This window comes from Microtus ochrogaster, linkage group LG10 (assembly GCF_000317375.1).
Source record: "Microtus ochrogaster isolate Prairie Vole_2 linkage group LG10, MicOch1.0, whole genome shotgun sequence".
In the NCBI taxonomy this organism is placed as follows: domain Eukaryota; kingdom Metazoa; phylum Chordata; class Mammalia; order Rodentia; family Cricetidae; genus Microtus; species Microtus ochrogaster.
The window spans coordinates 8843097-8870385 of NC_022035.1; the positions used below are offsets into that span (position 1 = coordinate 8843097).

The following is a 27289-nucleotide window of genomic DNA, read 5'->3' on the forward strand; positions in this document are numbered from 1 at the left end:
TCTGTAGACCAGGCTGGTCTCGAACTCACAGAGATCCGCCTGCCTCTGCCTCCCGAGTGCTGGGATTAAAGGCGTGCGCCACCACCGCCTGGTTTAATAGAATGTTTTTACCACATAAACAGAGTAAAAAAAATTAAAAACTTAAGTGGAAAAGATTTAAGTTAATTTTGAAAAGGAAAACAGCCTTCATCAATCAGCAAGAATAGACTAAACAGAAATTGTATTACCATTCATTAAAGATGAAACTGACAAATTATGGGCAGAAAGTGAACCCTGGCAAAGAGCTTGTGGTAATTTTTTGGGAGAGATTAACAACAAATATCCCAAAAGCAAGAGAATTCATCTTATAAAAAGAACTAACTGGATCCTTCCTTGCACTGTATGATAAACACCAATATCTGGAGCCCCTATACTTTATATGATGCAAAAACATCAGTAAAGGCAGGTTACAAATGAGAACATTTAAGCAAAGTGAATTTAAGCCATTATGATACTGTTCAAAAGTCAAAATTATATGCTACTCTCATGGTACTAAGGGATTTTAAGGAACCTCTCCACATAGTTACTGATTCACAGTATGCAGAAAAAGTTGTTTTGCATATTGAAACCACTTAATTTATACCAGATGATACACAGAATTGACTTTATTATATATTCAGTTACAAGAAATATTCAGGAATAGGAATCACCCTATATACATAACACACATCCAATCCCATACGGGTCTTTTAGGTCCTCTAGCAAAAGGTAATGCAGAAATCGATCAATTATTGATTGGAAATGTGCTGGAGGCTTCAGAGTTTCATAAAAAAAAATCACCAATAGCAAGTTTTTTGTTTTTTTTTAAAGACCTCTCCACCACATGACAATAAGCCAAGGAAATTATAAGGAAACATCTTATTTGTTCTTTATACAACCAAACACCACTACCTGCATGAAGTAACCCAAAGGGTACTCAATGGACTAAAATCTAGTAGACGGATAGGTTCCATTTTGTAGAGTCTGGAAAACTATGTACACCACACCATTAATACCTATTCAGGTTTTCAATGGGCAACTGCTTTGAGTTTGAAAAGGCTGATTCAATAATTACACATTTCCTAGAAGTTATGGCCATCAAGGGTATACCTGTGAAAATAAAGACAGACAATGCTCCAGCATATGTCTCTAAGAAAATGAAACAAATTTTGCTTATATACTATAAAGCATATTACAGGTATACCACACAATTCTATAGGGCAGGCAGTTATACAAAGATCAAATCGAAATCTAAAGGATATGTTAAAAAAAGAGAAAAGGATGATAAAGACACCCAGAGATAGATTAAACAATGCTTTATTAACTTTGAATTTTCTGAATGATAATGAGAAATGAACAGCAGCCATGGAGGGACATTTGATTGTGGAAAATAAACTACAGAATCAGCTGGTATACTTTAATGATGTGTTGACCTCGGATTGGAAACCAGCATACGTGTTATATTGGGGAAGAGGTTTTGCTTTTGTTTCCACAAAAGAAGAAAAGCTATGGATACCATACAAATTGATATCTGATTTGAACAAGAGACTCCTCTTAATTAGAAGAGATAATAGTCCATCAAGCAGAATAGCAGTTCAATCTAAACTAACTTTAAAAACTAACAAATGCTTTTCATTTGATCAGATATAACTTGCCATAAGGGAATGTCCGAAAATCTTTAAAGAACCAAACTACAGATATAATAATTCATATATTCTTTCTGATTCTTGGGCAACAGCAGCATGAGAGACTGAGAATAGAATGAAAACTCAGAGGATCTTTGTGCTCTTTCTTGGGCTATTATCTCAAGATCAGTTCCTCTTCTCCAAGAGCTGTCCCTCTGCATACACAGAGCATTCATCCCCTCACTCTTAACGCACTGGAAACCAAATGTGAACTGACGCTTTCTAAAGAGGTAATTTAGCTCCATTCCAGATCAATTACTACTGATGGCTCTAAGTGTTCTTTCTTTCATCCTAGCTCCTGCATTAGAGAAAAACAAAGCTGTGTCCTTTCTGGAGAAAACAGTTATTCCAGTGTCTTTTAAGCACAACAGCAATATTTAACAAGCTGCCATACACACAATGAAGCAAGTTTAAAAAAAAATGGGTTATAACAAAAAGAAATAGACCTGCAGCTAAATTATGTTAAAGTAAATAGAGAAAGTCTTAACATTAACTATTATAAATATAATAAGCAAAAATAGAGAAAATAGTTAAGCAATTTCAAGAAATTTGGTGAAATTTATCTTATAACATTTCTCAGTAATTAATAAAATAAGACACCAAAAAAAGAAAAATCGGTGAAGATATCTAAATATTTGAACAATTCAATTTGCCACTTCTAAGCAACAATCGAAATTAAACTATGTGAGATTTTCTAAAAAAGCTGACATTTTGGCAAAAACTCAATGTTATAAAAAACAAAGTAAGAACACAGAGATAACACTACCAAGGTCTCACTGTTTTTAGGAAAAAAAAACCTTGGAATCTTGTCTTATTGTTCTACTGCCATAACAAAGCACCACAACCAAAGAAAACTAGAAAAGAAAGCATTTAATTTGGGACTCCTGGATCCAGACTGTTAGCCCCCATGACCCTCTCAACCAAGAGCAGGGCAACAGCAGGCAGGCATAGTGCTTACATGAGACAACCATAGAGCAGAGAGCGAGCCAGCAAACGAGAGACAGTGTGTGACCTTGCTAACTGGGAATACACAGGCTTTTGAAATCTCCAAGTCCCACCCACCCCCAGTGACACATTTACTCCAATAACGGCACACCTCCTAGGCCTTTCCAAATAGTTCTAACCAACTGTGGGGCAGTATTCAAAAGTATGAGCCTATGGGAGCTAGTCTAATTCAAAGCACCACAAAACCCTAAGATTCATTCTGGATACAGTAAGAAAAAGATCTGAATTTATGAACTAGATAAGTTTAGTAAATTGGAAGATTACTGATAATTGTCTTAATGATAAGGGTGTTGCAGTTATACAGAAGGATTGTCTCCTTAGGAGTTGTGAGTTCAAGGATAAAATGGCATGCTATTTGTGAACTAATTTCAAATTGTTCAGGAAAAAATGTGTTTATGTATCTTTGGTGATATACATAAAAATGCTTTACTTCATATTAAGTTTGAAATCTAATTATTTTAATAAAAGAAATCCAAAAAAAATTAAATTAAATGTATGCCCTGGAAATACTGAAGCATGCATGGGCAGCCCATATATGGCAGTTCTGTTGAACACATCCATATTGGGTTTCATGGTCTAAGGACGTTTGACCAGGTCTCTTCCTCAAAAGGGAACCAGTTCTCATTATAGATGGTTGTGAGCCACCATGTGGTTGTTGGGAATTGAACTCAGAACGTTTGGAAGAACAGGCAGTGCTCTTAACTGCTAAGACATCTCTTCAGCATATTACATTTGAAATCTAATTATTCTTCTAAAAGAAATCCAATACTGAATTATTCCTACTAAATGACCATTAAAAATCTTAGCAGAGTAAATAAGTCAGTAAATACGTAAATTTTATACCAAATTTCTTTAAAATTTTAAGTATAACTAAATGGAAGAAAACTTTTGATCAACTGGTATTTAATTCCATATTAGCTTTGAAAGTAATACTGATCTCTTATAATTATCAAGAGGGAAAGAAATTATACATAATTTAAACTAAGATTATATATAACTGCAAATTTAATATTGTTTTGAAGGCTTTAGGTTCATAGAAAGATATCATTCAACCTCTCTTACACACACGTTTTGTTTTGAATCAAGATCTCAGTGTATAGCCCAGGCATGTTCAAACTCACAACTCACTTGCCCTGCCTCCTAAGTGCTTTTGAAAGCATGTGTCATGATGCTAAGCTCAATCTTTTTGTTACTGTTATTTTCTAAAACCACATCTTCCACTTGACTATTGTTCTTCAGAAGTTTGAGTTAAATTCTTATCAACTATTTTTAGCAGTTTGACCTAAAAATACTCTCTTTCTGAACAAAGTCCGCTCAAAAACAGGAGGAGGGTTTGCCTCCTGGATTGTCCTGATAATTGAAAAGCCAAGGCCGTGGAGTGGAACAGTGAGGTTCTGTTCCTGACTGGAGGGCACTGGAACCCCCCCCCCAGGGGTCTAGCCTAGTAGTACAACTCTGTAGTTCTTAGTTGGGAGGGTGGGGTGAACTAGTCAACTCTATAAACATTTTCTCTATAGAGCTAAGCAAACACAACTAAGCAGTTAATCACAAACACCCCATCTTTCTTTTTGGGGGGATGAGGGAGAAAGGGGATCCTTCCTTTATTTCCCCAACTGTACAGTTCTTTGTTCCACAATCCATTGTTCTTATTTTCTCACTACTTTCACCTACCTCATATATGTATGAATGCATGTATGCACATAAATAAATATATGACTCTCTTAAAATTAACAGGGAAGTGAATTATATATAATTTAATATTAAATTATATATAGCTGAAATTTTAATATTTGGTTGAGGCCGTTTTGGCCAAACTAGCTTTAGGTTTAAATAAAGACATTGTATAGCCCCTCTTACATGCACATCTTGCTCTGGATTACACACACAGACCACACACACACATACACATAAACACACACACACACAATTCTACTAATTATAGAACAAGTCATAAAATTGGCGGGGTGCAGGACATAGGAGGACTTGGAGTAGGAAGGAAATGGGGTAGAAAGGATGTAAACACATATACAAGTCTCAAAAAACTAACAGATGATATCTCAAAGAATTAGTTTGTATTTCCCTGATGGCTATGGATGTTGAACTTCATTTAAGTGTTTCTCAACCATGTATATGTTCTTTTATAAATACTTCTAATTACAAACAAACAAAAACAAAAAATTACTACCAGCTTCATGACTGACATTTTATTATTATTGTTATTATTATTATTATTTTGATGTCTTACCATAGTCAGAGTGCCTAGGATTAAAAAAAAGGAAGAAGAAGAAACAAACAAAAACAACATCCAAATGAAGGAGATAACGTAGAGGCTGTAGAGAAAAAGAATATTTACTCACTGATGGTGAGTGTGAAAACTGGTCAGCCACTATGGAAATCAGTGTGGAGATTTCTCAAGAAGTTAAAAATAGGTTCACCACAGATGTAGCTTTATCTTACTACAGAGACACTTGCTTACCTGTGTTCACTGTCCTCTATTCACAATACCCTGAAATAGAAAACAACTTAAAATCTACTAAGAATGGATAATACAAATGTGGTACGCATACATAACAGAGCACTATTCAGTTGTTAAGGAAAAATAAAATTTACAGGCAAATGGATGAAACGGGAAACAACCATGATCAAGAAGGTAACCCTTTCAGTATGGTTAATTCAGAAGAACAAGCATAGGTTTCCTCTCATATGTCTCATATTTGAACTTAAGCTTTAAAATTTTATATTTCATTTGGAATACCCAGAGGTTAAGTAACTAGTAAAGGCCACTGCGAAGGAGGGATCTTTCAAGGAATGGGTAACAGAAAGTAGCACTGTTGGGTGAGAAAGTTGGGAACTGGAATAGGAAGGATTGGGTAAGGTGGGGAACACGCAGGCAGAGTGAAAGAGAGAATATGGGTAGATAACTAACACTGAAGGCTTTTTGCAAAAGCAATATAAAAACCTACTATGCAGAAACTTTCTAAAATGTATACATATTATAAAAAAAGGTCCAAAGCAGGTGCCCTATAATGAGGGTGGGAAGCAGCATGGACACAATAACCCAACTAGACACAATATGCTACCAAATAAAAGCCTCAGTAATTGGAAAAGAACACCTCTTTTTGAGATGTTGGCCTATCGGGTCCCATAATTACCCCCGTCCCATCATGCCAAATACAGGCTACTGTCAATAATATTTGTTACCTCTAGAACTTGACAGTAAGATCTACAGCTTTAGTCAAGAGAACAAGGAAAACTCTAGCTAGTGCTGGCCTGGAAGATTCATCCTTACTAGCTAGTGTTCACAGGGCTGGACCATTCACATAACCAGAGGCAAAAAGTAATCAGTATCCTTACTCAGCAGCTATGGATCCTGAACCCTGCATGTTGCACTAGGGATTTTTCTACAACAAATCCCCATTGGTATGATAGTGGCACAAATACTATAGGTGTTACCAGTCACTTTTTGATTGGCAGCAAAGCCCACTACAGGAGATGGAACCCATACATACCTGATACTGCCAATGAAGCTAAAAGCCTGTGGCTAAATTCTGAATCACTCCTGAGTCCTAGTAGAAAACCTATCACTATTACTGCTACATGGATAGAACAATATAATTACTCCTAAAAACTTACAAGGTTACCCTGTTATCAGTGCACAACTCTATCTTCATTGGAACAGTTGGGGTGGGGAAGAATAATCAGAATATATCTTACAAAACAATCTACTTTCAATAAAATACAAACATTTTAAGGGGTGGGGACTGATGGCTTCATTTAAGTGCACTGGTTGATTGTTCTTCCACAGGACTTGAGTTCAGTTTCCAATAGCCATTCACTCCTCCTTTCTCTACAGAAAAGGGCAGACCTCCCATGTGTAATACCCAGCCATTCCATATCAAGTAGAAGTAATAATAGACTTAAAGCCATATTTTATAAAATGCTTCGAAAAATTAAGCATGTGAAAGGTAAAACATTTCGATTAAGAAAAGGAAACTATAGTTTCTGAGATCAGATAAGATTGGGAGCGTTCATGGTGGTCCAATGAATCAAAGCCCTCAACATAAAGCCAGCCACACTGAACCTTACAGAAGAAAAAGTGGGAAGTACACTTGAACACATTGGCACAAGAGACCACTTCCTAAATATAACCCCAGCAGCACAGACACTGAGAGAAACATTTAATAAATGGGACCTCCTGAAACTGAAAAGCTTCTGTAAAGCAAAGGACATGGTGAACAAGACAAAATGACAGCCTACAGAATGGGAAAAGATCTTCACTAACCCCACCACGAGGTCTGATCTCCAAAATATACCAAGAACTCAAGAAATTGGTCATCAAAAGAACACATAATCCAATAAAAAAAAATGGAGTACAGACCTAAACAGAGAACTCTCAACAGAGGAATCTAAAATAGCTAAAAGATACTTAAGGAAATGTTCAGCAACCTTAGTCATCAGAGAAATGCAAATCAAAACAACTCCGAGATTCCATCTTACACCTGTAAGGATGGCCAACAACAAAAACACTGATGCTGGAGAGGTTGTGGGGAAAGGGGAACACTTCTGCAAGCTGGTACAACCCCTTTGGATGTCAGTGTGGTGATTTCTCAGAAAATTAGGAAACAACCTTCCTCAAGACCCAGTAATACCACTTTTGGGTATATATCCAATGGATGCTCAATTGTGCCACAAGGACATGTGCTCAACTATGTTCATAGAAGCTTTGTTTGTCATAGCCAGAACCTGAAAACAACCTAAATCCCTCTCAACAGAAGAATGGATAAGGAAAATGTGGTACATTTATACAATGGAGTACTACACAGCAGAAAAAAATGACATCTTGAATTCTGCAGGAAAACGAATGGAGTTAGAAAACATTACTTTGAGTGAGGTAACCCAGACACAGAAAGACAATTATTGCATGTACTCACTCACAGGTGGTTTTTAAACATAAAGCAAAGAAAATCAGACTACAAGCCACAATCCCAGAGATCTTAGACAACAATGAGGACACTAAGACAGACTTACATAGATCTAATCTACATGGGAAGTATCTCCTGAGTAAATTGGGAGCACAGGGACCTTGGGGGAGGGTTGAGTGTGGGAAGGGGAGAGGCAGGGAAGAGAGCAAAGAAAAATGTAGAGCTCAAAAAAAAATCAATAAAAAATGAAAAAAAAAAAGAAAAGCCAAGGAAACTGAAATAAACCTAGACAAAGTGAAACACAAAGGAAAAAGAGGATCTTAGAGACATCACTTAAGAGTATTTATAGTTTCCTCTGTGGTATAATAAATAGCACATCATTTTACACTTACGTTAAAGAATATATTGGAGACCAAAAGTGCCCGTTTATAAAACACTTACCTACAACACCATTCAATGCGACCTTCACCCTCACAAGTTTTTGCCCAGTGATTATCTGCCAAATTTTTCATTGCAACAGCATATTCACAAAGTGTTTCCGCATCTTCACAGTGTTCTCTCCAGATCTTATCAAAGTCTCCCACTGTATACAAAGAAAAGATGATCTAAGTTAACTTTATTTTTACGTGTCAGCTAATTTTAGGAAAATAAAGATAGTTTATAAAACAAGAATAAAAAAATCATGAATTAAAACTTCATTAAGTTTTAAACACTGCTTTACAATTGATGATCTGACAATCAAAATTTACCCTTTCAAACAGACTTATTAAGTTGAACATCGCTAATTGTATGCATATACCCCCCCAGATATACATATATGACCTACCAATTCATAAAGTAAATGTGTGCTGCTAGGGTATAAGTATGGCTGGAAATTTGGCATTAGTTAAAAAATTACCATTATAAATGTGAGTGATTTGTATAAAAATTCTATTATCGAATGTATTTCAAAGAACTTATGTGTAATGAAAACTCATTTAATTCCTGCAAGACTTGATTTAGACTCTACATGGTAGTAGGTTGATGTGGGAGTCCCTTCTGTATGCTGCAAATACCACTGGTTAATGAAAAAGCTGCTCTGGGTCTATGGCAGTGCAGAACAAGGCAAGGTGGGAATTTCAAGTAGATAGAGGAGAGAGTATGGAGGCAAGGAGATGCCATGTAGCTGCCAGAGGAAACAGGCGCTGGAACTTTGCCTGGTAAGCTACAGCCACATGATGATACACAGATTAATAAAAATGGTTTAATTTAAAATATAAGAGCTACCTAGCAATATGCTTAAGTGATTGGCCAAGCAGTGATTTAATTAATATAGTTTCTGAGTGGTTATTTTAGGCTTGGGTGGCTGGAAAACAAACAAGCAGCCTCTGAAAACAGTAGGTAAAATTGAAAGACTTGAGTATTTGTACTTTATCTGGAAGAAAGCCCTAAGCAACAACAGTAAGGGGATGGGGAGAAACCTAGGAGAAAAAAATTGACAAAGAGTACAGGGGTTGTTAGTGACACTGATAGTGAAGACATCATATCCACAATGTTAATGGACCTAAGAAGGGCAAGAAGCTTCAGCACTAGCTTTCCTAATTCCCATTAACCAGGGAAAGTTATAAACCTTGGATTCTAGTATGTACTTATTGAGTAAGGACATATCAACCAAAGGCTCCAAGGTGCTGGAGAAAAGTAACAGAAAAATAGAACACACACAAAGTGGAACTCTTGTGACTAATGGTGACTCAGAGTTCAGTGTTTGCCCATTACAGCTGAGAACTAAGGGGGTTATGTGAGACACTACTGTCCTCTAGTGAAACTTCTTAGTGTCCTTACTATGTCGTATCAGACTCTGGAACTACTAGCTAGAAGGTGGAAAGATGACTATTCTAACGAGACCTGTTTCTGTATAGCCTCTCTATTCTTCACATTCAACAAAATTGTCTTGGAAAAGTGCTTTTGGTGTAGTTTTGAGGTTTATTGCTTATCTGACATTTAAAGGATTCAAACATTTGTCTGTGTTTAATTGACTTTAACTGCAAACAACTTAATATTTTAGCATTTTTATTAAGAATAGAGTTTACATACCCTCCGAGTATGCTCACACTGAAAGTTAGTATGTGATTGTAAGCATAGTGCACTAAGCTATATACCTGAAACCAAACAATAAATTTGATTTATTTATTTTTATACCATATTTGCTGAAAAGGGTTTTGCTTTTTTGAAGATTATTTTAATGTGTGCGTGTACAAACACACATACACACACACAGGAACGAACACATGCATGCCATATGTGTGCAGATACCCATGGAAGACAAAAGAGGGTGTAAGATCAACTGAGCTGGAGTTTTTAGGCAGTTGTGAGCTGCTTTACATAAGAGCTGAGAACCAAAGAAGGAATCTTGGAAAAGCAGCAACTTCTCTTAACTGCTAAATCATCTCTCCAGACTCAGAAAACAAAAATAACTGTTAAATACTACATGAAATAACAGTCAATAGGTGTGTGTGTGTGTGTGTGTGTGAGAGAGAGAGAGAGAGAGAGAGAGAGAGAGAGAGAGAGAGAGAGAGAGAGAGAGAGAGAGAGAGAGAGAAGAGTGCACACATACAAATAAAATGTGAGTGAGGACGCTATAACAAAACAGACATGAATTTAATATACTCCTTATGTCCCGTGTACGTATCCTGAATCATAACATTAATTCAAGTCTTTACCCAACAAACATTTATCAAAGCCTATTAAATATGTATTACAGTAAATGTTTAATGGTTAAAAACGGACAAAACATAGTTGAGGTTTTGTTTTTCGTGTTTTTCAAGACAGGGTTTCTCTGTGTAACATCCCCCGCTGTCCTGGAACTCTACTCTGTAGACCAAACTGGCCTTGAACTTACAGAGATCTGGCTGCCGCTGCTTCCTGAGTGCTGGGATTAAAGGTGAGTGCCACTACTGCCCTGACCCAGAGTTTATTTTTAATTTTGAGAAAAATTTACTTTCCATTATATTCCTGAAAGTTTATTGAGGGTGCTATGTTAAATAATTTATAGAGAAAAATGGGACAAGTTAATTTTTCGTAGTATTCTCTTTTATAGTGTTTAAAATACTAAACATTAACAAAATATTTAAGCATATTATAATGTGGGTTCTGAAAGCACTGCTCCTCAAATTGATTTTTTAAAAAAGTCAATAAATGCCCAGCATGTATATTCAAATTTCTTCTGCACACTCAAACTGCATATACATTAAATGTATATTAAAAATTAAAAGTTGATTCTAACGACTTTTGTCAGCCACCTGGTTATTAGGCCAACCACAATTTTAACTACTGCTTAGTTTCAAAGGACAATGCACTCTGCTTCCTGGCTGCCACTGAAATGTAAGCAGACCAAAAACCAGGGGCATGGATCGCCCCTTCCACATGAACTCTGCTACGCTTTCCCTGAAAGAAACTCTGAGCTTAAATAAATCTACTTCCTTAAAAATTACAGTAACTTGTAGCCTGGGGAAATGGCTTCATAGGTACAGTGCTTGCTCAGCACACAGTCAAAAGAAAAGCTCCAGTGTGTTTGCCTATAACACCACACCAGTAGTCAGCATATAGGAGACTTGAGAAAGCTCACTGGCCAGCTAGTCTAGACAATCAGTGAGCTCCAGGTTTAGTCAGAGAGCCTGGCTTTTAAAAAGAACTATGGAAAGCAACTAAGGAAGACACCAAACTTTAATTCTTGGTCTTCACATGGGTATACTTGGGTGTGTGTATGTGCACCTGCTTACACATGCATTCAGTATGTACAAAATAAATGATAATATTTTCATTATCAAAAGGCAAATCAGAAAGTAGAATTTAAGATCTGCTTAAAACTGTAGTTCATTATATCATAACCAATATTTTTAAAATATTCAAGACCAAAGTTGGCAATGAGCTTATCTTAGGATTTATTTCAATATAATGTCATTTATGAATGACTCAATACCACTGTGACTAATAACCCATTTATTTTTATTTGTTTTTATTCATTGTTTGAGCACCTCATACATCATAACATCAATTTCACCCATTATTCTCTGTCCTACAATTTCTCTATATCCTCCTCCCACCACTTATCTCTCTCAGGTTCAAGTGCTCCCTTAAAAAACTGGATTCTCCCTCCTTAATAGCCACTGACTGTCAATGGCTCTTCAGCTAGGGGTGAAACTTCATGAGCTTCTCCCCCACCCATGCTGGGGCTGGAGCTGCCTTGTACTGTGTGCATGCAATCCAAGCCCCTGTGAGCACATGTGTCCAACAGCATGTTATGTCAGGAGACACTGTTGCCCTGGAAACAGTCACTATCTCTGGCTCTTAGAACCTTTCTGGCCTCCTCTCCCATGATGACCTCTGAACTGTCAGGGAGGAAATGTGACAGAGATGTCCTGTTAGGAGCTAACTTCCCAACAGTCTCACTCTTTGCACACTGATCAATTGTAGGTTTCTACTGTAAAAATTAGTTTATCTAATGATGACGGAAAGGGTCTCATGTGCCTGAGACTGTCCTCAAACTTGGATGAACTGAACATCCGATACTCCTGCTTCTGGCATCAGTGCTGGGATTACAAGAGCGTGCCACCACGCTCTGCTTTATGTAGTTCTGGGAAGTGAACTCAGGACTTTGTGCATGTTCAGACAAGCACCGTATCACCGAGCTCCATGCCCCACACCTCGCTTGTAAAATTCATTGTCTACAGGCATCCTAGAAAAACTGGATATACTTTTAATATACAAATATACTTCACCTTTCCTATTACAAGGAATACAAAAACAACTTTTAGAAAGCATCATTACATACACACTTCATAATCAAACAAGAATAACAAACTTAGAGAATCAACAACAATAACTTGTTAAACTACGTATTTTAAAAATCAACTTAAAAGTCATATAAACTCTAGAACAAAGTTCACAACACCTTGACTTCTACTTTCTGTATTCTCTTGACATTTATATTTTTATATATCCACTAAAAATAAACAACTAATTTACCGTGGAAGTAGAATTACATCCATTGAGTTCACAGGTCTGTTTGAAAAACTTTAAGCTTAAGGAAAAGTAATTTTAGTAAAAATACTAGATTATAATGAATTTCTTATATTCAAAAAAAGTGAATCGCTTTATTTTACATGTTGGGATCATCTAATTATAAATGATATTATTTTTCTTACTATTCTAATTCTCATTCTTAAAAGGTATAAATATAAAGCAAAGATTTTTAAGTTTAATGAGGCTAACTCTATGATTAATTTATTTATAAACCACAAATGGTAAAATATTAATATAAAAATATCTAGGGACTCATAAGACTCAATAGCAAAATTATGCCAGCCTTTTAAAAAAGTGGGTAATGTTGCTCATCTGTATGTATTTAGTGCTGACAACTTGAGATCACAACACATCAGAGGTTATTACCATTTATACATCAAAAATCAACCTGTTACAATTCTTGGTAGTTTAGCCTGTAATTCATAACACATTACTGGTTTTTAAAAGTAATAATTCAATACACTATACCATTCTAAGTATATAAAACTCTGAAAGGTAACTCTATAACAAAAGAGCCTAAATGGGGCAGTGAATAGAAAGATAGAAAGGTGGTAAAGGGAATTCTGAGAGTAATGGAATGTTTTATATTATATGACAGCATTTTTATATGCGCGTGTAACTACTAACATTCATAGAATTCTGTGCTTCAGAAGGTGTCGACTGTACTATACACACTTCAATAAACCTCAGCTCTAAAATGATGTCCAATGAGCATAGGAAATGCTACAAAATTAAAGCTTAATGTGGTAATTGTTAATCTACAGATCACAATATATTTCCTTAATTTCGAGGCCAAATTCTAGATAACTAACACACCTCAGGGACCCAATACTATGTAAGTCTTAAACTTGTAGAAATCAGAGCAAGTTTCTGGCTGTGACTTACACATACTGTCAACGTGGCCATAAAATGTTTTATATCTAGAAGTCTTTGAAATGCTATTGCAGAACATGGAGGAACGAAGCTGATGACGGGGGAAAAAAAAGATACCTCAATCACCATACACCCTGCCTTTCTTCATGGGTTTTATGTTTATGAACGATCATGGACACGAACAAAGGTCTGCAAAACACAACTACAATGATTTCCTAACAACAAACAAATGGGCTTTTGTCAGTTAAATGCTGTATTTAATCTCTGTAACTGCATTATCTTTAATTTTCTGGTAGTTGTTTTCATCTCTGGTTGCCAATTCTCAATGCACATTATAAACAACTATACCTTTTATTTAATGGATCTAGAGTGTGAACTGGTCATTTATCCCAACACTTTACAAGTAAATTCACTGTATATTCATGGCTCAAATCTGTGTTAAACATTCTAAGGAACTAGTCTAAATGACCATTTATAGCATTTTAAGAAGCCAAAAAATTTCTAATTTTAGACCGTAGCATTTGATAATATGACAGAGATTAACTGATTTATCTATTTAGTTTTTGTTGCTGTTGTTGTTGGGATGGTGATGATTATTTTCTCTAGAGTTGAGTTATATAGTCCAGGCTGGTCTCCAACTCTTCATCTTTCTGCTTCAATTTCTTAAGTGCTGAGATTAAATGCTTATTCCACTACGCTTGGCTAATAACTTAAATTTTAAACTGCCAAGAAAACAATACATGGCTAAATTTCTTGGGTACTACTATTCCTAGTTTCAAGATGGGATAAGGGATAATACCCAAAAGTCTACCAATTCTTAATGCTACCTTGGAAGTGTACAGGTAGGACAGCAACAAACAACATCTCTAATATTTATGTAATCTGAAGATAGTTGTGATCCTACTGATTTTAGAAATTAAAAAGAACTAAAAAAAAGGGAGATCCAAAAGTAAGTTTCATAATAAAACAGGAACTTTTTAATACCACTGGTACTTAAATTTACAATTTGAGATTGCTCTTTCAACAGCACAGTATTACAAAAAAAGGAAATTTTGTTATATGTGACAGTTTTTGATCTGTGACAGAAAGGGTAGGTATTTCCAAGTACCAGACTGTCCTAAATTATTATAAATACTACAAAAGACTGGTATGGCAGAAACCATGTGAAGCACTTGCCTATATTACTTAGATATCAGCATAAGTGTGCTTATATTTACTACAGAAATGTGAAGATGCAACAAAAAGAATATAGAGACAAACTAACATATGAAATCAATTTAAGCATTAAAATTATTAACAGGGAAATTTAAAGACAGAATGCTGATATGCATATTGTCCCTTATAAATAAATAACTTTTTATAGCAATATAGCAAAAACACCAAGAAGTTAATAGATAAATCACTAACTTAGCTATCCCAACTGACAGTTCCCTCCTGCATATTATGATTTGTTATAGAAATGAAGCATCATATAAGCAGCCAAGGAATGAGCTTCATTTTTTGCATCGAACTATCGAGTTTACAACAAAATAACCTTAGTTTAGTATCGCCTTCCCCAACCAGGGTCCAACAGTCACCGGCATCAAAAGCATAAATGTGTCCTAATTTACAACTTACACAATTGCTTTCTGGGGGCCCAAGAATCAGCATTTTAAAATTAACCGAGTACTGGCACATACTAATGTATAAGAAACCTCACACTAGGTCCTGGAAGCTAAAAAGTGGATATACATGAAAGCACTGCCCTTAGGCTAATGCTGAGAATGTTTCAGAATCAAAGTCAATCACCTTTTCTTAAAGAACGTAAGAACTCTAATTTTGTCTTCTCTTGAAGACTATAAGTTGCCATTTTGTGTAAATGAAGCATAAATAGCAGGCAGAGTTCTTCAGCGCTACAACCTAGCACAGAAGAAACTCAACTTCTGAGAGTGCTCCTTGTGTTCTGTGGAGGCTCCAAGCAGCTCTTAGCACATCTTCATCACTTCTCTGGGCAGTTTGCTGGTGCACACTAACCACTGTCTCCACCCCTGTCCTAAGGCTCTGCCTGTCTACCCAGCCCACAGCACTTTCACTCAGAGACATAGAATGCATTTCTAACCTGGGCTTTAATGGCTACTAACATTTCCTCCAAACCTTAGAGTATTGTTGTCTTTTCCTCTTTACTTTTGTGAAAACTACTTATTCTACCTTTCAAATTATTCTTATTTTTCTCCATTTTACCACCATGACTAAATCAACTCTAAATCAGACAAACACCAACAGCCACCTAACTAGTTTCTTCTCTTCTAGATTACTTCCTTTGCAGTCCACTGTACTTTTGCTTCACTGCTCTGACTCTTCTGTCTACTGTATACTCCATGGAGTTCCAAAGAGAACACTTGTAAGGGGCCCATGGCTAAGAACAGGACTTCTGGGTTTATTTGTTTGTTTGTGGCCTGTGAAGTAACCAAAGGATTTACATTAATACTTTTGTTCTTAGGTTATCATTTAAAATATACCACAAAGACATACAATGATAAAATCAAATAGATAACACACACTGCACACTTACTGTGTGCCCTTCACTCAATCAACTGCATTACAATCTGTTCATATCTCCCCTTCAACACAAAAACAACTCCCCCCACAAAAAAATAAATGAAGCAGCAACAACAAAATCTTCTAGAGCTAAGTTAACTAGATTTTTGGTAAAGAATCTATTACAGTGATAAAGCAAAGATTTTCTCAAAAGTGTGCGCTCATGCGCGCAAGCACACACACATGCACACAATTTTCTTACTCTGTATCAGAATGGGTACTAATTAGGGGAAAATGTAAAATGAAACGTCACTTGAATAATAATAAAAGAGGAGAACCTTTCCCAAATCTCTTGGTGGCCATAGAATTGGCCAACTTATTAACACAGCTGTGGAGAAAGTCTACTAAAAGAAAAGTTGAAGATAAAATGAGTTCCCCACAATACTCTCATTTCGGGTGTTTGCTGGAAAAATAGCGACAGCTGAAAAGGTGGCTCAGTCACTAAAGCACTTGCCTTGCAAGCATGCCTAACACCATATAAAAGGCCCAGGCACAACATCGTGCCACTATAATCCTACGATCTCTGGGGATTTCTGAATAGCCTGTCTGGCCTAGTTAGAGAGCTCTAGGTTCAGAAAAAGACCCTGTCTCAAAAAATAAAATGGATACAACCGAGGAAGACACGTGAAATTGACCTCTGGGCTTCACAGTTAAAGGCACACATATACGCGTGTATCCACACAAGACATACACTCACATAACACGTACACCAAAACTACAAAAGAAAGCAAAAACAAAACTGAAAATCCACATGGTTCCAGTTCAGTTCTAAATCAGATACACTGATCAAGTAAATCTGACCAATCAACCAAGTCCTTATTTAAAAAGCAAAACCAAACTAGTTATTTCCTCAAAATAAGCTGTCTATGCATGTTATCATCAATTTAAAATGTTTTAAGTTGCTGTGGAAATCAAACTCTATAATTCTGTATAGCAAAGATAGAAAATACCCATTTCTGCCAGCATGGTTTTCTTCACATAAACTCAATTTATAACAGTGTCCTATGTACAAGTGGCTGGACATCAAAGAATCTTTTCTGATTAGCAATGCTAGGAACTGTCCCCACATTTTCTTTCAGTAACTTATTCAGGTATATAGAACTATCTCAAACACTGCTCTTTACGGCCAATTCTCATTTTCCTTATACAAGCTAGAATACGATCTTTGGTGACACCGGCAGGCAGTGAAGTGGAGCAGAGTCAAACAGTGGTCAGAGCGCATTAGGTCCACCAAGCTGCCCTTGTAACACCATTCACTTTCCCAGCCCACGCCTGCTCATCACTGTCAACACTCACCAGTTGGACAGATTAGAGCAGGGGAGGGAAACACCTTTCCTCATCTCAACAGGAAGGTCTCATTTTCACTTTCCTTTCGGTTGCGTTTCAAATCCACTATCGGAGATAAAGGCAAGAAAAACTCCATTTTTCAACACTACATTCTTTACCCTTGCTTGTGTTCTTTTCAGTAACTGCTTTGTTTCCCTTTCCATTCCAATCCAAACCATTTCTTTCATTACCAGCATAGCCCTGAAAAAGCTGTACTGCACATTGCCCCAAGTCAACTACACACATGTCCTACAGCCCACAGCCACCAACGAATATCCTTCTTCCTCGCCCAGCCCAACGTTTAGTATTGTTTCTTGCTCTCCACTTTCTCTTACATTCTAACATGTAAATCACCAATATTAGTATAAGAGATGGGAGAGAAACTATTCTCTCCCATAAAATAGTATGGCATTAATGGTGAGCATTCTCGGCTTGATGAAAGTTACTTTGATCTTCTTAGAGCCCACTCATCTATAAAAATGAAAGAATTAATTTAAGTTCTACGCCAAATCTGGCTAATATGTTTCCTAATGATGGAGGTCCAGAAACTGTAGATATGAGATAAAATGTAGACAATTTAAGATCAACCATGTTTAAGAATCATTCCAGACAACTATGGGTTCTTATAGTCTTACATTCCAAGATTTTCAGTGGGATTTTTCACTGCATTTCCAGGTGACAAAACTGCTATGAGTTTATAGAATACAAAGTCTAGAGGCCATCAGTACTACAATACTATGCTGTACTAATAAATACCAAGAATAATTTCTTAAGATTATATAGCCAGACTTCCTGGGCATTCAAACAACTGAGACTAGGGCCATACAAAACGTGAACATTGGAAAGGACACACTCATTCAGATCATCTACTTTGCACGTTAACTGATGAGGTATTATATATCACTGGAGCAAAACCTAGAGAAGCCTAGATGGGTGATGGAATTCAGGGTATTAAAATGCCAAAAGAATAGCTTATTCAAAGGCTTTTTTACCTGCCCAACAGCTCATCAGATCAATGGCTTCGGAACTAGATGCACTGCTTTCAGTTCTGGTCATTTCTAAGTACCCATCTTCATTATGAACTAAGTGTTCCCCTAGTTAGAATTTGGGCTTAAAGACATGTTTAAACATGTGGAACTAAGCATGCATAAACAACAGCTTAAAGAGATAATGACACATTAGCAGTGTGTTAATTTAAGTGGAACCTATTCGTTCATGAATAAATGAATAATGAATAACAATGAAATTATCACAAAAAGGTTAATAATAGAAACTGAATCATATATTAGTCATTTTCTTTTAAAAGATGTGTCTTAGATTTGTACAAAATGGCACTATAAATTGAAGAAAAGTGGGTCCACTTATTTCCTCATTTCTGCAAACATAAAAACCAATAGAGAATGCCATTATGTAAGTGCATTTTGTGACTATCAAGAATGATGCAACTGTTGCTATGGTAACCACTCATTTTATTGAATTGCGGTTGGGAACTAAAGCAATTTTAATAAAAAAAAAATTCAATACCTTAAAATGCTTGCCAAGGCTCTTCTATTGGTACCTATCAAACAATAGCTATAAACCATCTATGGGGATATCAAATGGCCTCTATTAAAAGCCAGGACTGAGTTGTCAAGGAAAGAAACTTTGAATACTTTAAAAATGAAACACAGCACCGACACTCAAAGGAAGAAGACTTGGACTGAACTTCTAGAGTAATTGGAAAGTGCATAAAACTGAAAAGCAACATGGTCTCACAGGTCTTTGTTCCTTCCCTGTCATAACTTCTCTTTTAACCTAAATTATTAACTAGCTAAAGGACTAACATCAGAACACTGCTGAGTTTTCATTTTTGCAATTAAGTTAAAGCAAAAATCTGCTAAAAGTATCCCATTTTAATACTTAAGAGATTTTTTTTTTTCCCCTGAGCAAAAGAATAAAGCAAGTTTTCACCTTCGGAAATCTTACAAAGTTGCTTTGTTTGAGAGCCTCCATTTAAAAAATGCCAGGATAAGTCGTAAAACCCAACTACAGACACAGTTCTGGCATAAGCATAAGTCAGTAAAGCTGCTTCCATGGAGGGAGGGGGCTGCATCTATGGCCAGCTTCAATGGCATCCGTGTTATTTCACAGTCTCTGTGGTTAGACACTATTCAAAACTGCACAGTATCTAAAGAACCTGCCCCAGATCTCTTTCTTGCCTGCCTCCACAAACTTGAAGATGGAGCTGCCTGCCATCCCTTCCGCCGGCTAAACAAGGTGAAGCACCTTGAGATCATCTCCTGGGCCTGCTGACTTCGCAGCCCTGGGAGACCAGGCAGGGGAGGCCTCGGCACGGCCTTGCCAGTGGGCGAAGAGGAAGAGGGGCTGTTGCCAAGCGAGCAGAACAACAGGCTGGTCCAGCGCAGCAATCTGGAGGGCAGCTTCTCTTCTGCCGGGCTCCTTTCCCGAGTGGATTTTCCCTTGTCTTCGGGTCTTACCTGAAAACCCCATCCCTGAGCTCCCTCCCTCCTTCCCAGTGTGTGCCCGGTGACAGCGGTCTCCGGCACACCGCCGGGGACAGGGCCTGGGCCGGTGGCCACTGCCCATTAGGGTTCCGGGAGGCGAGAGCAGGAGGCCGGTGGCGGCCTGGGCAGACGTGCCGCCCCCGTGTGTGTCCATGGTGGCCTGTGGGGCTGGAAAGCGCTGACCCAGCCGGGGGACGCGCCTCCCCTCCCCCGCCCGCTGCCTGTTTACCTTCGCGGTACTTCTTGCGGAGCCGCCGGTGGACGCTCTTCACCACCCCGGACAGCTTCTCCTGCTCGAGCTTCCGCTCCTGCTCGCGGGGCTGCGCGGCGCTCGAGGGCCGCTGGCCGCGCGCTGAGCCTCGGCCGCCCGACCCGGGCTCCATCGCGCCGCTGCCGCCGCCGCCGCCGCCGCCCCTCGGGCCCCGCGGTCTCTCCCCGGCCGGAGGAGCTGGGGAAGGAGGAGGCAGCAGCGGAGGCAGCAGCCGGAGGACGAGGCCGAGCAGCCCCAGCCAAGGCCTCGGGGGCGGCGTCTTCCCGAGAGCGCCGGGTGATTGGTGGACGTCGGAGGGCTGGGCGGAAATGGAAGGGGCCAAGGGCCAATGGGCGGAGGGCAGCGGCGGAGCGCCGGGTTGTTTGGGAAGAAGCAGCTGGTGGAGGCGGAGGGAGCAGCGGGCCTCTTGCCAGGCCCCGCCCCGGATGCTGTGCGGGGGAGCCGTGCGGGCCTGGGGGGTGGGGGTGAGGGTGAGGGGTTGAGGCGGGGGGAGGAGGCTGGTAGTGCGAGGTGCGCTTGCGCCTCCGAGTTTGCTGAGTTTGGGCTTCATTGTCAGGTCTAGCTTTGGCACGTCTCCCAACTTTCCGCTGAGGGTTATGAGATGATGCCACCATCTGAGTTCCCGTTGCACCTTTGTAGAGTCCTATCAACTAGATACCCATTGAAGACTTGATTGCACAGGGTTTTACACTTCACGGAGGAGTCCAAACTTGCCTGCTTTCTTTGGGGGTCAAGAGGAGGTCAAGCTACCAAATCCGGCTTTAATTCTGCAGCTAACTGGGGTTAGTACCAGGCATGCTGCTGCTGCACGAAAGACACCTAAATGGACAAAGAAAAGGTAATAAAAAAAACAATAGGAGATGTGGAAAAACCAAGCTGGAAACATTAAAAGGCCACATTGTCTTCCTGTAGAACTTTTGTAGAAACCATGGGGTTTCTGGAAAACCTACATTGCTTGTAGGTTGTCTCCGAACTCAGAAAAGTCTGCTCAGGTGGTCTGTCTCACATGGTTTTGGAGAGTTAGTCTACTAGTGCCTACAGAGTACATTAATCAGCTTTCCCTTTCCTAACTTTTTAGGCCCGGCATGGTGGCACAGTCGTGGCCAATGCTTTTAATTCCAGCGCGCTAGGCACAGAGACAGGACAATCTCTGTGATTTCAAGGCCAGCCTGGTCTACAGAGTAAGGTCCAGGACAGAGCTACACAGAGAAACCTGTCTGGAAGAAAAGAAACCTGGAAGAGTATTCTCCAAAAGGAGACCTTATTAGCTCTGTACTAGTTCCTAGACTGCTGGAGCTTCTGCAGGCCGGGAATGAATTGTATCCAATTGTGGACTACCTCCACATTGTAGCTGTTGGTTACATTACATTGTCTAGACATTGTTACATTGAAATTTTCAGATCAATGATTTTGTAGTACTAGTAACATTCTCCTTTTGTAACTGTTAGGTCCGAAGGAAACTCCATTTCCTCAGATTCTGGGATTAAACAAAAGCCAGCATCCCTCAGGAACCGGTGAAGCTGGTTCCCATCTACCAAAAGAACTATTTCCCTTACCATTGGCAGAAGAGACAAACGGTTATCTGTGGTCCCTCTTAGCACACCGAAGTACGTGCTGGCCTCCAGGCTCCCTCAGCACTTTAGAGTTCATACTGTCATCCTGGCTCTTCTCACACACTCCCTCCAACTCCTCTAACTCAGGAGCTTCCCTCCCCCAGTGTCTCATTCTCTTTATAATGCTGTATTGGCTATGTGTATTTGGCTGTGTTCCTCTTTCTTGCCCTTCCTTGGTCCTCGTTCAGTCTTCCTCTCACCTCTCTTTGACCTTTTTACCCCAACCCACCCCTACCCCCTTCTCCCATCTCCCGTGTACCCACCACGGGGCCCTCTCCTCTCTCTGCCTACTCTGCTCCTCCTTCTCTCCTGGTCAGGCCCACTCTGCTGGCCATGTTTATTATACTACTGTCTCTCTACTCTAGACTCTTCCAGATCCCTCTAGCTGTTCATATCTAGCAAAAAAGCTTTCCCCTCAGCCATGCAATAGAGTGGTCGTGTAGTCAGTTTATACAGTAACTATTGCATATTCCCTCCTAGGTTCAGATTAGCCTGCAGAACAAAGCATTACCCATGCTTTCCAGATTACAGGAGCAGAAATATCACAGTAATGATCGGGCACAGACAGAGATAACAAACTTCAAAACAACTAACAAAGAAACATGTAGTGTGGTCTTACAGAGGGAAATTTCTTTTGGAAAGAATGGAGAGCTTAGATGGTTTGTTTGTGGTGTTTTGTTTTATATGTTTATTTGTTTCTATTTTTCCCCATATGAAAGGCAAATAAAGTTGAAAATATTTGAAAGCTACATAGTAGTTGGTAGTAAAGAAAGGAACATTTATACTGAATATTAGATATTCAGTTTTTTGTTTATTTGTTTTAATAGTAACTTTTTCTTTTTCCATCTAAGAAAGTAAGTCTAGTGATGTGTTTTTATTTAAATATTTTTATTTTAATTATTTGTACATGTGTAGACTTGTGCATGTACATGTCGTGCCCTGTGGTGCTGGAAGAATGCCTTGGGACAGCTGGAGCTAGAGTTGGCTATAAGTAGTCGTGAGTCATCAACAGGAGCTGGGAACTCATTGTGGGCTCTCTGCAAGAGCAGTAAACTATTAGCTGCTGAGATAACTCTTCAGCCAAGGATGTGTTTGTTTCTTTGTTTTGCTTTATTAAACTTTCATACTACTAGCAAATGAATTTTTAAGACCTTTCTAAAAAGGTTAAAAACATTGGAGTGAATGTGGGGATTTAAGACAAGGCATTCACTGAAGCATGTAGGTTTTATGTCAGACTGAACAAGCATACCCAACGGCCAAGCAAATACCAGCACTCTTCCCTTATCTAGTGAAGCTTTTAATTTATTAGAAATGTGTTATTTTAAAACTTCTTCCACTATTAATTTGGATGTCTTCCAGAGATAAAAGTTGTTGGCATTAAACACTATACACTGAGAAAGACAAAGCAGTCTTGGAAAAGTGCCATTTCTTAAGACTGTACTCAACCCTGGTCACTAATTTCTCATCTTCACTTCTTGTCTTATCTGACCACTTTCTACACTCTCTTCTAGGCCAGTTATTGCAAGGTTCACCTGTTGAAAAAAATCATCTCATATAGCAGTAAGGAAATGCCTTGTCCTTTTTGTTTATAAGAAAAACGAAATACTATTGTGATGAAGAGAGTATAACAATGTGGAAACTATAATAATAATATACTTAGTGTTGAAAGCAAACTTTAGAAGTCCACATCACAGGTTCTGGGTGCCTTGTCAGGGTCTAGTCCCTTTCATTCTGCCTTTATTGAGCATCCTTGTGAAACAGAGAACTACTAATGGAAATTAGGAATCTCTGAATGACTTAGACCATTTATATTTTATTTTTCTTTGGTTCTGGTGGTGCTATCCACTTCATTTTGGCCTTCTTTATTGCCAAACTTTAAAAACATTTTAATATTAGATAATAAAATCCCTATGTTAAATTTATATGTATAACTCATGAAAAAATACTGCAAAAAGATTTGATCAACCTCCTCATTACTGATACTAGAGCTATTATTATATTCCAAGTCAGAAAAAACTTCAGCTCATGATTTTAGGAAATTCAATTAAAAGGAAGACTAGATGTATGGCAGTTTCCTCTAAGGTTAAAAGTCCTTCCGTTTCTGAGGGAAACATATTGAGATATAGATATAAAAGAAAAGTAAAACAATAAGGTATTTTATGATACAGTGTTATAAGAAGGTGAAACGATGAAACAACAGATCGATCAGAAAGTTATATACTCCATCCTACAGGGAAGCCTTTAAGACAGGAAGGAAACAACTCAAGATAGCTTCGGGAAGTCACTGAAAATAACCAGATTCATGAGGTTCCCTCCTTCCCCAAAAGTAAATAAACAGCCATGACTGCTGAGAGTTCCTTTCAGGCAAGTCCAGTCACCTGAACGAATTGACAGCAGAGCTGCCCACGAGAAGAAAAAGCTCAATCCCTGAAAGACACGCAGGCCAACTATGCTACCTGAAAAGGATAGTTTTCAATCTGTTGAGCTGTGAACTTATGTTGTGGAATATTACTTTAAGTAGAGCTGTGCTACACTTGTTTATATTGCATTTGTTTAATGATGTAAAGATGTGTTACATTTGTTTATGCAGTATTTGTTTAATTGTGTAAAGATGTGTTGCTGTTTCTCTTTGCCTGCCCAAGGCACCTGATTGGTCTAATACAATGCTGAATGGCCAATAACTAGGCAGTAGAGATATAGGTGGGAATGGTAGGCAGAGAGAGATTAAGTAGGAGAAGGAATCTAGGCTGGGGAGAATGGGGAGAGATGGAGATTGAGGCTAGCCAGGAAGCTGCCAGTCAGACAGACATGGAGTAGGACATACAGAATGAAAGAAAGGTAAAATGCCCTGAGACAAAATCTAGATAAAGAGAAACAGGTTAAATTAAGTTATAAGAGCTAGCTAGGAACGAGCATAAGATAAGGCTAAGCATTTATAACTAATCATAAGTCTCCATGTCATGATTTGGGAGCTGGTTGGTGGCCCCCAAAGAAAGCCTGTTATAGGCAGGTAGCTGTATATTCTAGGTTTCCAGATTTTGTGAACTTTCACCCAGACTGAGGTGTGCTTTGGTGATACAACTGTTTTTCAGTCATTTCTGCTCCTATAAGTAACCCCAATAAAATTCGCTGCTTTACCCAACTGGACTCCGGTGGTTATTGTGAGGGTTACTTTTGCTGTTATGAAACACTATCACTGAAAGCTAGATTAGAACCTGGAGTCAGGAGAAGATGCAGAGTCTGTTGAGAGGTGCTTCTTACTGGTTTGCTCCTCATTGCCTTCTCAGTCTGTTTTCTAATAGAACCAAGGACCAATGGCCCAGGGATGGCCCCTCCCACAAACGGCTCCGTCCTCCTCCTCCAATCACTTACTAAAAATGCCCCAGCAGGGTTGGCTACAGCCCCACCTTATTTTTCTCAACTGAGGTTTTCTCTTCTCAAGTGACTCTAGCTTGTGTCAAGTTGACATAAAATTTAGCCAGCACAGATGGTATCCACACATTGGTATGTCATCAGTTTCCTAATTGGGGTGAGCCACATGTCTGTTGTATCTCCCCAGGAAAAGTCTGTCACACAACACCAGAAATGTAAAATTTATATCATCTTGGAAATAACTACCTGTTATTTGGAAAGTTGTTAACCATCCATGCAAAAATACCAATACGTATAATTTTTTTGTTTAATTTTTACATGGTAGAAGCAAAATTAGTTGGGATAGAAAAACTATTTTTTTTTGTATTTTATTTCAACTTATAGAAGCTTTCTTTGGAAAAAATACACTTAGTGTTTTTTTTTAAACTTTATACGTTGATAGAAACAAACAGAATGAAAGCACATTCAGGCAAAGAAAATACTGTTATATTTTTATTTAGTAAGGCAGATTACAACTTCAAAGTCCTATTGAAATATGAATATTTTCTTTAATGATTATGTTTATAATTTATTCAATTACCTCTTTTGCAATTTATATTGTAAAGAATCTTTTTTTATTATTTTAAATTATGGGTATGTATAGAGGCCAGAGGTCTTCGATCTCCCAGAGCTGAAGTTGTAATCCACCTGACGTGGTGGCTAGGAACTGAACTTGGGTCCTTTGGAAGAGCAATAGTCTCCTAACTACTGAGCCTTATCTCCAGACTCACTTCTTCAGTTCTTAATATAGGCTCAAAATCCCTGGAGTCTACAAGATACCAAAACAAAATAACACAGACTTCTTGTTTCTCCAGGGTTCACATACCAAACAGTATTAAGACTAGCTTTAAGTACAGGTGATATCTAATAATACCTCATTCTGTGTGCTGCTATTAAGTTTATAACACTTTGTGACATACTAATTCATTAAATACATTCAATAATCACATTGAAATAATATAGAAATAGGTCTACATAGAAAAACAGCGATAGCTTATGCCCATAAAATGAAGGAAAAGACCGAGGGATCAATACTAGGCCTGGTGGTACATGCCTGGAAATTCAGTTATGCAGGAGGCTGAAGCAGAAGACTCACAAATTCAAGGCCTACAGAATGAACTCAGAGATAACCTGAGAAACTTAGTAATACTCTGTCTCAAGCTAAAAAGATGAAGTATTAAAGGAGCTGTAGACCACTTGTCTAATGTGAGAAAACCCACAACTTTCAAACACTCCATGAGACCAGGAGCTGAATGTGTGTGAGAAAGACATACATTTATTGTGTTTTAACCCCTTTCCATTATACTTTACTTTTCCCCCCTCTATTAAATGTCAAGTGAAGAGTCTATATTTGAATAGTTTACACATTTACAATTTACATCTTTACTATTATTTTCATCATGAGTCAAGAAACAAATGCATTTTACTTTGGGACCCAGGGAATTTAAAATCATGGTACATGTACATACAATCTCCATGCATGTGTAATGAAGCGAAACTTTCTACTAAACAGTTCTTAACTTGACTAAGTGAAAGGCATCGATAAATTTTCAATGTCGTTTTTATTTTTAATGCTGTAGAGAAGACTATATTAATTTTATGTCCTCCTAATGAGTAATAAAATAAAGTTTAGAATACACTTCCAAATAAAATTTGAAAGATCTCTTTTAGCTCCCATTCTACAATGATTCTGTGGCTGACATTGACCTAGACTGTTCCTTGCGGAATGTTGTATCCCTGCTGCTCAGTTCCTTTTGGGCAACATCTTTATTTTGGGGGAACTTTCAACATAGGGAACACTGTAAGAAGCCTCCACTGTTCTTATAAACCCTCTTAAAAAAAAAAAAAAACACCTGTTTGGAGGAATGGAACACAAAAGAGAAGAAAGTTGAGTGACTAGTTTGGTTTGTTGAGGAAGACTGAAAGGGTAAGTCTCTTGGGTTGCAGTGATGGAGTTCTATCTCTCACTACTTGACATGCCTTCTATAAGCCAAACAGAGGCAGCCAGGCATTCCCCGAGTCA

General features: G+C 38.3%; 1 protein-coding gene across 1 annotated transcript in view; it reads right to left on the bottom strand.

Moving 5' to 3' along the window:
* The window catches only part of Bmt2 (base methyltransferase of 25S rRNA 2 homolog), a 50649-nt gene extending 30179 nt beyond the window's left edge, over positions 1–20470 (bottom strand). The window contains exons 1-2 of the mRNA XM_005363726.2: positions 20201–20470; positions 8072–8213 (exon numbers count right to left, since the gene is read on the bottom strand). Coding sequence (XP_005363783.1) covers positions 8072–8213; positions 20201–20354 — 296 coding nt within the window. The 5' untranslated portion in view covers positions 20355–20470. The remainder of the gene's footprint in view (positions 1–8071; positions 8214–20200) is intronic.
* Between the last annotated feature and the right edge of the window lie 6819 nt (positions 20471–27289).